The sequence below is a fragment of the Setaria italica genome, chromosome VIII, assembly GCF_000263155.2.
Source record: "Setaria italica strain Yugu1 chromosome VIII, Setaria_italica_v2.0, whole genome shotgun sequence".
Classification (NCBI taxonomy): Eukaryota; Viridiplantae; Streptophyta; class Magnoliopsida; order Poales; family Poaceae; genus Setaria; species Setaria italica.
Window position 1 is genome coordinate 25,718,917 of NC_028457.1, and position 12,359 is coordinate 25,731,275.

At 45.3% G+C, this 12,359-nt stretch overlaps 1 protein-coding gene across 4 annotated transcripts; it reads right to left on the reverse strand.

Moving 5' to 3' along the window:
* Positions 1-839: 839 nt before the first annotated feature.
* Positions 840-11,005, reverse strand: LOC101771991 (putative disease resistance protein At1g50180). Of its 4 annotated transcripts, none has more exons than XM_022828818.1 (5): positions 9,869-11,005; positions 7,216-9,136; positions 6,934-7,076; positions 6,800-6,841; positions 840-1,203 (listed from the first exon to the last, which is right to left on the reverse strand). In XM_022828818.1, exons 1-3 carry the CDS (start codon positions 10,696-10,698, stop codon positions 7,050-7,052), a joined length of 2,778 nt encoding a protein of 925 aa, XP_022684553.1. In that variant the 5' UTR covers positions 10,699-11,005; the 3' UTR covers positions 840-1,203; positions 6,800-6,841; positions 6,934-7,049. The 4 variants fall into 4 exon arrangements, with proteins under 4 accessions (XP_022684553.1, XP_022684554.1, XP_012703865.1 ...); XM_022828819.1 differs by lacking the exon at positions 840-1,203 and having other exon boundaries at positions 6,709-6,841; positions 7,216-8,391; positions 8,485-9,136; XM_012848411.2 differs by lacking the exon at positions 840-1,203 and having other exon boundaries at positions 6,709-6,841; positions 9,869-10,744; positions 10,826-11,004.
* Positions 11,006-12,359: the final 1,354 nt, after the last annotated feature.

Here is a 12,359-nt window from a genome sequence, read left to right on the forward strand (position 1 = left end):
GTACAATATCATGTAAAGAAATAAAGAGAGACTATCAGAGATATACGCTTAATCCTAGAAACGAAGGCTCCAAACATCATAGGCAATCGACGGGGGGTTGCGTACGCCTAAAACTTAGCACCATCTTCACAACAACTTCATAGCAGCTTCTTATTCTGAGCAACATTGGTTATAGCAAGGGTGAGCACATATCGTAGTCAGCAAGTCTGGGAAAAATATGAATGCAAGGCTTAAACAAGGAAAGGGTGAGTGGTTGACCGCATTAAGCACTTTTAGTTGGTCAAATTTTATTAGCACCTGATTACAAAGGTACAAGTATATACCAACCCAAAATTAATATATACATATGCTTAGCCATAAGTATATGGCAGAAATATAACCTTAAGTTAAACCACGATTTAAGTCCATCTTCAAGTTCAATTATCATGTGAGAGTCCAGGCCTCTCTTGACCATGAGCACAGCTGATATATCAATTTTACACTCTACAGAGGTTGTACATTTTCATCACAAGTCGTGTAAAAGTTCAGAAGAACTTTAGACCCAACCATGTTGTGTTGATCAGGCACTCATCACACTATCGAGGTGTGATTGCATAGGGCCTTTACAAAGATTCCCTAATAAGTGGTAACCCGCTAAGTTTTCAGGTCGAAGCAGAGCATAAACCTCTCTCAAGGCTGCCAAGCTACCATAGAGCAGATCAGCCTGAGGGTCAGGCTATACCCCATCAACGCCTCCCCTTTTGACCTTTCGGTAAGATTACCCCAAACTAGAGTCTCTAATTAATTAGCCAAGACCAGAGCCATATAGTTCTTGTGGTTGTACTGTTTTCCTGGGTGGCCGCTCCATATTCCAATTAAGCATGGTAATCTTGTATTAATGGAAGATATAGTATAAATAAAACAAGTTTAATCATTGAGTTTGTTAAACCACCCATAACCCAAGGTATTGCAAATAAGCATATATACCCAACAAAAAGAAGCATATCTACCCAACAAAAAGATAAAACATAGTTTGACAAGGAATGATCATAAAATCTAGGCAAACCTTAATAGAACCCATCAATGTTAAATGCAGAGCAATGCAAAAGTGATTAAATATAGTTATTGGGATAAAAGCACAAGGACACACTTGCCTTTCTCCAAAGAATAGCCGCTCAGATTATCTTAGCTCTTGTTCTTCGAAGCTCTCAAACGAGGTTCCTTCTACTCGCATCAATCATCAACACAAACATACAATCAAACAAACAAGCACAACTAAGAACATCACACCAATCAAAAGAAAAGCTTTAAAAGAGCGTACTAAAGGATAAGGCTCGAATCTAAGGTCATGCGAACGCAAGAAACGTTGGGAACGAAACTATGGTTGAAAACACAAAGCTATCGAGAGATTTGAACTATAAAAGAAATAAAAGGACTATATGCTTGATTTATTTTAATTAATTAAAATCATGCACATAGGTTATTTCAGAGAAATAGAATTATCAGAAAGTATATTTGAATATTGAAAACGTAATAAACTTAATCATATTTTATTTATTATTCAAGTAAGTTATGCAATTTAACAATTAGCTTTAGAAATACAGAGCATGTAAAAACATCTAATCGAATAACTTTGTGTTTCGTGTTCAACTAAATATATTAATATTGAAAAGGCATTTATAATATCATTAAGCATATTAACTTTATTTATGAAAACTGGTGTATAACACTAGATACCTTTTATTTAGAAAAGTATATGAAGTAAGCATTTATCAAATGAACATTTATTGTGAAAAGTGGTGTATAACTCTAACTAGCTTTTAATTAAACAAGACATGTTTAATAGGCCTTAATCAAATTAAATTTGAATTTATTTTCAAAACATGCATGATGGAAAATATCACCACTAACGTGTAATTTATGTTATCATGAATCTAAAGCAACTTGAACGGATATAAATAGTGCTAAACATAGGAGGGATAGGTTAAACAAGGTTTGAGGGATTTAGATGTGATTAACCATAGATCCGGAGGCTAACAAGGAAGATTGACAAGACACATGGAATAGTGCTCGCCATTAGGTTAAAGCATAGGTTAGATCTGAAGTGCTCGGGTTGGATTAGCTTGCAGGAAACTAAACTTTCCGAGTGCTTTCTATAAAGCTGGCAAGATACAAGAGATTCGACCTGAAATTGCAGATTAGTTTGAGGGGTTATCTGCAAAAAGCTCAAAGAGCTGATAGCCACGGCGGATGGCCTCTGGCCGATTCAAATCGACGGCGGTCCGCAAGGATGAAAAGGTGCAGGAGGTACGGGAGGTCATGGTCGACTCACAAGGATGCTCACTGGCAATGGGAAGGTGGTGTAGCGGCCAGAATTTCGCCCGGCGGCGGATGGCGTAGAAGCTTGGCAGCAGCTCGGGTCTTCACGTGTGCATGGTGCTCCGGTGGGGCATTGGCGACGAGGACTGGTGGCGCAGCTGCACCTCGACGTCGTCGAGCCCCTGGGAGTGATGGCTTGCTCCGGCGGGCATCCCTGGCAGTGAATTGGGCGAACAAGGCCGCCGGCGCTCCACTTCTAGGCGGCTCGCTTGACGGCGGTGGCGCGGCATAGAGGTGAGGGCACAGGGTGAGGTGGCAGGGGCATGCGGGGGTCGGGCGGCGTGTTTTATAGGGGCGCAGAGCAGGCCCCACGGCTTGGCGTGCACGCCAAGGCCGGCGGTGGCGGCGTGCAGCTCAGGAAGAGCTGCCCTAGCCACGAGCTCAGATGGGCCTGGTTGGGCCATTCGAGCCTGGACCGGCTGTAACGACCTTGGTTAACCAGCCGAGTTAATCTCAAGACTAATCCAAATCTGCCGTCTCCATCAGCCGACCCCTCAAACCCAACCAAACCGCCGGTTCTCCTCTAAGTCCCAAAGACAGTGTTCCTTCAAAATCTTAGAGCTGTGGGAGAACCAGAGACTGAGTGGTGGACCCACAACCACATCCTCCGGTTCTCTCGAGTCAAACGTGCCAGAGCAGCGTGCGCCCCGCTTCAGAGCTTCCCCGCCACGTGGCTCAACTTCTCCGACGCGCGCCGCCTCGCCCAGTCGCCGGCCGCAACAAGATAGATCAGCGCGCCTCCCTCGCCGGCCACGCGCGCGGAAGCCCCTGCAGCCCTTTCTGCCTCGCCTCGTCTCGCTCGCACCCTCGCCGGCTGCACCAAGGCGCCCTGTCGCCACCGTGGCAGAGGTTTTGCCGCTGCTGCATCAGACCGCCTCGCATCCCGCACCCATCACCTTGCCCGGATCCCTGGCCGCGCGCCCCGATGCTTTCCGGCTTTTCCGCCTCTCCACAGTCGCGCCGCCCACACGCGCGCTCACGACGATACCGCCCTCGCCAACCACGACTCCGGCAGAGACAGCTCTTTTTTCCGCCTCGTCAGTGATGTGCCCCGGCAAGCCGTTGTCTGCGCTCGCTCGCGCCGCCGCTCGCCCTGTCACCTCGCCTGCTGCGACCTCGCTTGCAGTGCCTTCCTTCCTATCACACACCAGTCAAGTCGCCGCCCACAATCCGCCGCTTGACACAACCAGACCCTGCTCGCCTCCGCCAACTCTTAATCCCGGCAAAACCGCGCCTGCGCCGGCTTTGTCTCCAGTGCCCAATGACCAAAGACCCTATCCCCGAAGCTCTGCTTCGCCGCCCATCGCCGCTCAATCACCGTCAAGGCAGAGCACTCCATCCTTTTCTTCCCAATCTTCGTGCGGCTCAAACTCTCTCTCTCTCTCTCTCTCTCTCTCTCTCTCTCTCTCTCTCTCTCTCTTTTCCGCGCAGCTATAAAAGGGAGTACCAGAGCCCCTACCGGAGTTTCCTTCGCCATCGCTGCATCGCCGCACCATACTCTGCTCGCACTTGAGCACTGCCGCTTAAGCTCTTGAGGAAGTTTTTCCCTCCGCTCAACCCGCTTCTCCCCAACCCACCAGCCGTCTGTTCCTCCGCACGGTGCTAGAGCTTGCTTGTTGTCCACAAGAAGCCCCGCCGCCACCGGAGCACCGTCGAACCTCGCCGCCGCCCAAGCCTTATCGCCTTAGTCCTTCCGTCGAAGTCTGTTCCTTCCTGACCCCAAGACTTCACCAGTAGACCTAAAGGTAAGCTGCTGACCCCTTCCCGGTTCGCCCGACCCTTTTTTCCGTCTCGCCTGACCCTGTTTGTTTCGCTGACCCTTATCCGCCTCGCCCGAGGGCTCGTCTGTATCTTTTTCTTTGACCCGAGGGTATCTGTGTAAAATTTTGGGGACTTCTCTGTGTTAAGTCTGAGGACCCCGGTATAGTTATTCCTTAAGTCTAAGGGTCAGATCATAAGTTTCTCCCAATCCGACCCTTGTATCCTGTGCTCCACCAACTAAAGTTGGACTCCACCCCTTTCCTGTTGCTTTGCTACAAGTGTTTGAGCTAAAACATGCAAGTGTTGTTGAAATAACCGTCTAAATGTTTAACCCCTGCATTTGCACTTCCGTGTAGAGCTAAATCTCGCCGACGGCACCTACGAACTGCATCCGACGCCAGAAGACGGAGCAGTAGCTGAGCCGCCGACCGCATGAGCTGAAGCAGAACCCGCTGAGGACCTATTTGCCTCCACCCCGCTCAAAGGCAAGCCTCGGAGCAGGAACCCAACTTTCTAAACTTGCACATGCCTTCCTTCATATGTATGTGCATTTACGTTATAGGAGTTGTTGAAACCATAGATGCATGACTTAGTTCCCTTGATCTGAACACTAGTCTGTTGAGTCCGAGTAGTTGCAATGCTTAATAGGGCTCGGCAGAAGTCGAGTGATTTCCTGTCACTCGTGAGTTATAGGAGTTGGTTGTTCTCCTTCTGGTTACAACTATAAGGACGATGGACGGGGCAGGGTTTGGTGATCTCTTTTGGTGGTCGGCTGATCGCCCCGTCTGTTTACTTGAATCTGTTTAAGGTCCGATAGTGGTGGTGTTCGTGATCAAGTGTTTGAAAGTACTAATCTCATACCCATTATGGGATGGGGAAGCCTAGTACCTAATTGAACCTGGACGTGAGCGGTTCGATCCACTATCTCTGGAATAGAGTTTCCCCTGCGGCCGCATGTGGTGGCAAGTGTGGTCACAGCACGGCAGAGGCCGGGTCTGTGGAACCTTGCACCAAGAGAGGTGGGCCCGACACGGGTCAGAGGATTGATGGGGACGGCCGACACAAGAAATGACCCTCGGTGGTGCGCGGATGTCGTGAGGTTAGGTTCGCTATACATGGTTAAGGAACTCGAATCGATTCGTCTGCCTCTCACAGTTTGAGACTGCTTGATCGCTATGCTACACTGAGTAAAGATGGAACATGATGATGATATGAACCCGATGCTTGTTCTACACTTTGTTGTTGGAAGCTATGCTTGTTTAGTATAAGTTGCCAATGTAGACTGGTTAATGAACTTAGAATTTGAGCTAAAACTTTGAAAGTAAGGACCTAACATAATTGCTTTTTGGCAAACAAAACCCCTCAGCCAGAGAGCCTTGCATGTCTAGAAGTGGTGGAGTAGTTTTTCCCACCGGTCGGTTAAGTCTTGTTGAGCTTAGAAGCTCAGCCTTGTTTGTGGCATCCCTTTTCAGGTGAAGTTGAAGCTTCTGAGTTTGCTGCTATTGGCACTTGGCTGCCCTAGCTTCCTCCTGGGTGGACAGTCGAGTGGGATCCCTCCTCGGACGGTGAGGAGTGGGATCATTGATGTTCTGTTTGGCCTCACCAGGGACATCCGACCCTGGCGCTAGCTTCCGCTATATTTCGTCTTTCCGTTGCTTTTGAACCTTGTAAAACTATGATTTCGAACCAGGTGTAATGATTTTTTGGACTAATTATTTGATGTGTTGTATTCTCTGGAACCACTCACCTTCGTGTGAGCTATGCTAACTCGGTCCTGTTTAAGTGGTTTAATCAGATGAAATCCGACGGCTCGTCGAGTTAACTTGATTAAAGCACGAGATTCGCGTGTTAGTCGATTTAACCGTGCTTTAGCTAAGTTAATCCGAGGTGTTCCGCCACAGACCGGGCCTCGCAGGCTCGGCCCGAGGAATAGAGAGAGCTGGGCCAGCCTGCCCGAGGAATAGAGAGAGCTAGGCCACGGGTCAGGCTTGCAAGTGTGGGCTCGGCCCGAAAGGATAGGATTATATTATTTTCAGAAAAAAATTTCGTGAAAGGAAAAATCTAGATAATTCGATTAAACCACGAAAAATACTTCTGAAAATCTCCAAAAATTCTAGGAAAATTCCAGAGATAGATTGGGATATGAGAAATCCAAATAAAGTACTTGGAGCCCATGAAAAAGATTTTAGAACCTTCTAATAAAAATATTTGGATCTAGAAAAATGAGAATAAATACTAGAAAAATCTGGAAAATTCTCAGAGGAACCTAATCGACATCTAAACGCATTTTAAAACCTTTGCACTCATGAAATACCAAGATGCATCGGCATGAATGCAACACACACAGAACCATTACATTTAATTCAGAAAAATACTCAATTGTTTTCCTATACTAAATTTCCTATCAAGAAAATAAATGTTGGAAAAATTTTAAAATTATAATAAAATTTCAGGATGTGACAAGCGGGTTCACCAGTTCAGCATATTATTGCTGTAGTCTCAGATTGCTGACCGAAATAAACCCAGATGAACACAGTTGATCTAGTGTACTCTATTTGCAGAACAAGTATAAACTCTCATCAACAGAGCTTCAGAGACACACAACATGATTGACGTGAAAAACTATAGTGTCCAGTTCTTCTCTACAAAATGTTAAAATTCATAATTGCAACAAGTTTACCTAAGCAGGAGCCACTGCCTCTTTTACACGGCAGGAGAAACACTGTAATGAGAGCAAACATTGGAAAGGATTAAAATTCTACTTAACTTTTTAAGAAAAAAGATGGAGTGAAATTTAGTGGACCAAGCTGTTACCTGTTAGGGTAATCAGTAATATGAATGAGGAGGTTCAGTGACGCCATACATTTTGAGGTTTGAGGTTTAATCAATGACAGCAAAATATCCGTTAATATGCCTTAGAGACAGGAACGTCAACCAGATCTCCATGAATCACCATGCTTCAGTAATTGACAAGGTATGTGGATGAAGTAAGAATTAGTATAAACACCAGGTGCACAAAAGACAGAACAAATGACCAACTGAAAATGAGCAACTGGACATAAGGTAGTTTGTGCGTTGCTTTAAGGGTTGAATTACCTTCTCTAACTCAAGTGTGGGTTTGTTGGGATTCAAGTCGAGTGCCTTCCGTATTGAAGCTGCCGCGTCCTCCACCTCCCTAAGTCCCGCGTAGTAACAGTTCATATGGACAATGACATGCTCAAGTGAAGAGAGGTTCTCTAGATGGAAGTCGAAATCGCCAGACTGATCCATGGTATTCCGTACATGAAAGTCCAAACGAAGGGTTTTGAGCTTTAGCATGGCTCCTGGAGCAAACTCCACCTCCATGGCACCACGTCCAATTCTGAACCGTGTTAGGCATTGGAATGGACAGCGACCGCTGATGACCAACCTTTTATCTCTATCTTTTCTGTGCTCCTTCACCCAGACATAGAGATTACGAAGAGATGGTACGTTTCCAAGGATTTGAAGGTCCTCCTCTCCCAGTGTTAATAATGTGATATCTAGGTCGGTCAGGGAAGAGAGCGATGACATCCATCTTGGCACCCTACAGATGGTGCCGGGTCCTATGTTAATGGATCGGAGCTGCTGAGGACCTGGTATTAACATGCCAATACGGGAACCTAGTCCATTATGGCAGGCAAATATCTTCAGTGAGTCAAGATTTACAAGGTTTGATAGACACTGGACAAAAGGTTCCTCAAAGCTCTCATCCCATTTATCGAAGCGAATCATCAAAGTTCTCATCTCGGTCAGCTTGCCCAAATCATGCAGCATGATTGGAGACCTAATTGTTAACTGTGCCAATAACATCTGCAGAGACTTCAGATTCCCAAAGCGTTCTGGTAATCTAGTCCGATTGTCAATACACATGTACTCTAGTTGTCTAAGGTGAACAAATGTTGGTGGAAGCTCTTTTATGTTGGTCCTGTCTAAGTTTAAAAACTGCAAAAGCTGTAGATTCCCAATCTCATTTGGTATCTCAGTGATAGATGTACAAGATAGATTTAGATATCTCAAGTGAAACAAATTGCAAATATGCTTGCAGTGATTGTTATCCACCTGACTACAACCACATAAATCCAACACCCGTATGACGGGAAAGTTGGAAAGGGCTGGTAACAAAGCGAATGCTTCCGGTGACACAATAAGTGATCTCAAATGGGACAAGTTCATGGTTTCCACCTGCCTTCTACCTTTGGCCTTAATGTTTTGAAGGGACAGTCGGCGGATCTTACTTGGCACAGATATTGGCTGCGAACCACCTAATGCTTTTAGAAAATTCTCCTCCTCTGAGAGGGAAGTGATTAGATCAAGCATCATATCATGCACACAAAAAGACCATACCTTATTATCATGGTTATAGAGCATCGGTTGGATCATATTTTTTCTGATGAGATCTTCAATGTACTCCTCTCCTACTTCATACAAAGTTTTCCCATGTTGTTTCCGGACAAAACCTTCACCTACCCATTTGCATATGACGTCATCTCTCATTATACCATAATCCTCTGAATATAGAGTTAGATACAATAAGCAAGTCTTCAAATGTGGCGGCAGATCATAGTAACTAAGACATAATATCCTTCTCATGTTCTTCACATCTATGCTTTCTTCTAGTCCAGAACCCATGGATTGATATACTTCATACCAGTACTTCTCTGTATTTTCCTTTCTCATTTTACTTGTTAATAGACTAGCTATTGTAATAACAGCTAAAGGTACACCGCCACATTTCTTTAAAATATTCTCAGATACTTCAGCTAATTGATTAGGAGGACATTTGTCTTCAATGCCAAATATTCTATGGTAGAATAAATTTCTTGAATCAGCAAGAGAAAGAGGTTTTAGTTGATAGACACTAGCAGAAGCTTGTTTGGCAACATCAAGAATGCGAGTTGTTGTAATTATTCTGCTTCCACATTCATTCTCAATCAAAGCATATTGGACTGTGTTCCACACTGAATAACTCCATATGTCATCAATAACAATCAAGTACCTGTTTGATTGAACCAAAAGATTATGTTAGTACAACTCAATGTAATTTTTCTGTCATGAAAATGGTCAAGCTGTCCAAGTGAAAAAATAATCCATAAACCTAAGACAGGATTGGTTTCTGCTTACTCCTCCACTTAGAAGTTCATAAATTCTAATGCAAAAGAGATATCAGTGAATATGGACAAATCTATATATGGATGCAAAAGTGATCCCTAAGTAATGGAGACAATCTGCAGATTTTCAGAGGAAAGAAAATGCCTGCACCAAGATTGATTCTTAGGAAAGGAAATGCCACATGATTGTCTTTTTTTTCCATCATTGAAGAAGCAGAGGAGTTGCCACGGCCGAGCAGAGACTGTTTCGATTAAGTCCTTGAACTCTGGACCATGTAGCTGTATTTCTATTTGTAAAACATCTGTTTTGCTTAATATATGGAATTATATGCTCTCCAATGTGTTCTCCTAAAAAGTGGGAATGAAGGAAGAGAAGAGGTGCATTTAAGTTGTCTGACGAGTATTATATCATTATCTCTCTCAAGTTTTATATCAGTAATTACCAAACATATTCTGGAACTATGCATACTAACAGTGACACGGATACTTTTGCGCTAGAGCTTGGTAGCATAAATTTAGGATTATTGAAGAAAAGGCTCAATAATTTACAAAAATTTATGGAACAAAGTATATGAATACGTGTCTAGTGTTATAACCATTTACAGAGGAAATGTATGTACCTCTTGTTTCGGAGGAATTCTCTAAGTTCGTTGATGATTTGTGCTTCACCACCACGCGTTGAATTGCTCATATTACATTCATGGACAAGTTGACAAAGCATGTTCCTGAATACCTTCTCCATGTTAGGATCAAGAGAGATGGTAACAAAAGCCGCGCAATCAAACTGCCCTTTCAGCTTCTCGTAAACTATTTTAGCAATGGTCGTCTTGCCCAATCCTCCAAACCCAACTACAGAAACCACCTTCAGCCGTAGCTTCGATGCCTCATCACACTCCATCAGTATCTTGACCAACTCATCACTCCTCTCACGGGTACCGACAAGCTCGGTCGCCTTGCCGTACAGAGCCGACAGCCGAAGGCTGTCGACGGTCGGGCCGCCAGGCTTCGCAGCAACACCGTCAACCTTGTACCTGACGCGGCGCTCGCTGACCTCAACGATGCGTCTCTTGATGTCCCTGACATCGGCGCCCATGTCACGGCAAATCTTGGCCCTCTTGAGCAGGCTGAGGCCTCTGTCGATGAATCCCCTGAGTCCCTGCAGGTCGTTCTTGGGCGCGTGGTGGTGGAGGCGCACGAGGAAGGCCTCAACGCAGTCCTCGACGTCGTAGGTGAGCTCCCGGACCTCCCGCGCCCAGATCCTGTCCTGGGCGTCGGGCGGCCGGTCGATCGGCGCCTCGGAGATCCGGAGGAGCGCCGCCTCCATGCTCTCCAGCTCGGCCTTGAGGAAGGCGACGTCGTCCCGGACGCTCGCCTGCAGCTGGTACTCCTCCGCGAGCAGATCGCCCAGCTTGGGCAGGAGCATGGTCATCGCCCCCGTCACGACGTCCATGGCTTGCAATTGGCAACAAATCAAGCCGCGAACAGATAGAGGAGACCTGCGAAATCCGGCCAAGAGCAGAGATGAAAAGCCACAGCAGAGGTAGGAATCTAGAGCAACCAAGTCTTGGGAGCACGACCTCACGGCATGCAGCTGGCCGGCAGGCTAACCGGCGAGAGAAGCGATCGATGGCCCGATGAATCCAGCAGGTGGTGGCCGGCCGGTAGACCAATCTTTGGCAGCACACCCCGCTCAGAAACAGTGCAAAAGGTAGCGCCAGAGGAGTCAGCTGTGAAGACGAATACGACGAGGAAGAAAATATCTGAAGATTGGGGAGGATAACTCATGATAAGCCAAGCGACGCGTCCTTCGATTGTCAGAAGTCAAGGGGTCGTTGCAGGACATACTGGTGATGTGACTGACCGGCATACTGTAAAATTCATATTAAAGAAGAGGGTTTATTCCGGTTTTGATTTAAGCTGTTTTGCACAAGCTAAGGTACTGTGGTGTGAAGCCTTTTCGCAAATGGAGGTAAAAATTAGGTAAACCATTCTATAGGTAAACTATTTTATGAGAACCCTCTCAGACGGCCTTACCCCATATATGGGTGGCTGCTGGCCAAAAGGGATCTCCCCAATGGCGGGAATCTCGACGAGGATACAGCGAGGAGCGGCGAGGAGCTCCTAGGCAGTTCGCCAACAATGTGATGTGGAGCCAGCATTAGCGGCAACCACTGTGGAGGCGGATCGAGGCAATTTGATAACATTTTTCAAAATATTGTTTCACTGACGTTTTTGACAAGTTATTTAAATAATTGTGTTAAAGAAAATTATTTAACCATTTTATTTAAAAAAAGAAACAGAATAGCTCATCCCGTATTTTTTTATGAAACAGGAGAGGTTGCACCGTACTAGTTATATATTATATAATGAAAATAAAGGTACAGAGTTTGTAGAAAGTTAAGAGGCAAAGAAAGAAATAAAGAAAATCATTGTGGTTACATGGCAGCTTCTATCCATTGATCAATAGGAAGAGCACGTTCTGGTTTAGCTCGAAGTCCAACTAGAAGCATTTCTATCTTGAAGAGAGCCTTTGTGTTCTAAATAGAGGGTTGAACTCCTTTGAAAATTAGGTCATTTCTTGACATCCAAATGCACCAGCTCATGATGATGATAACCTCCATAAAAAAGGCAGTTGCAATTGCATTCGGAAGGATTCCAGAACCTAAAAAGGCTCTAGGTGGTAGGGTATGTGAACATTTAGCAGCTGCTAGCAGGATTCTGCAAAGGAGCAATGTAAGAAGAGGTGGTCCCTTGATTCTTCCATCACATCCAAGCAGTGGATACAATCATAAGATGGCAGCATCATGTTCTTTCGTTTGAGGAGGCCTCTGGTGCTGAGCCTGTCTTTGATGAGAAGCTAGAAAAAACCTTGTGCTTCCATAGCCAGGTGAAACTATGGTGAATCTGGGCAGAGCCGGTGAGTTTCTTGTAAGCCTTGGAAGATGAGAAGAAAGGGGATCCCCAAATATATATCCAAATTTCATGGTCATTAGACAGGACCAGGCTATCAAGCGTTTCTAACAGATCCTGTAGCTGCGCAAAAGCTTATGTGGACAGAGGCACAGGTGGAAAAGTTGATCCAGCAAAGAGCATTGCAGAGCATCAAGTATA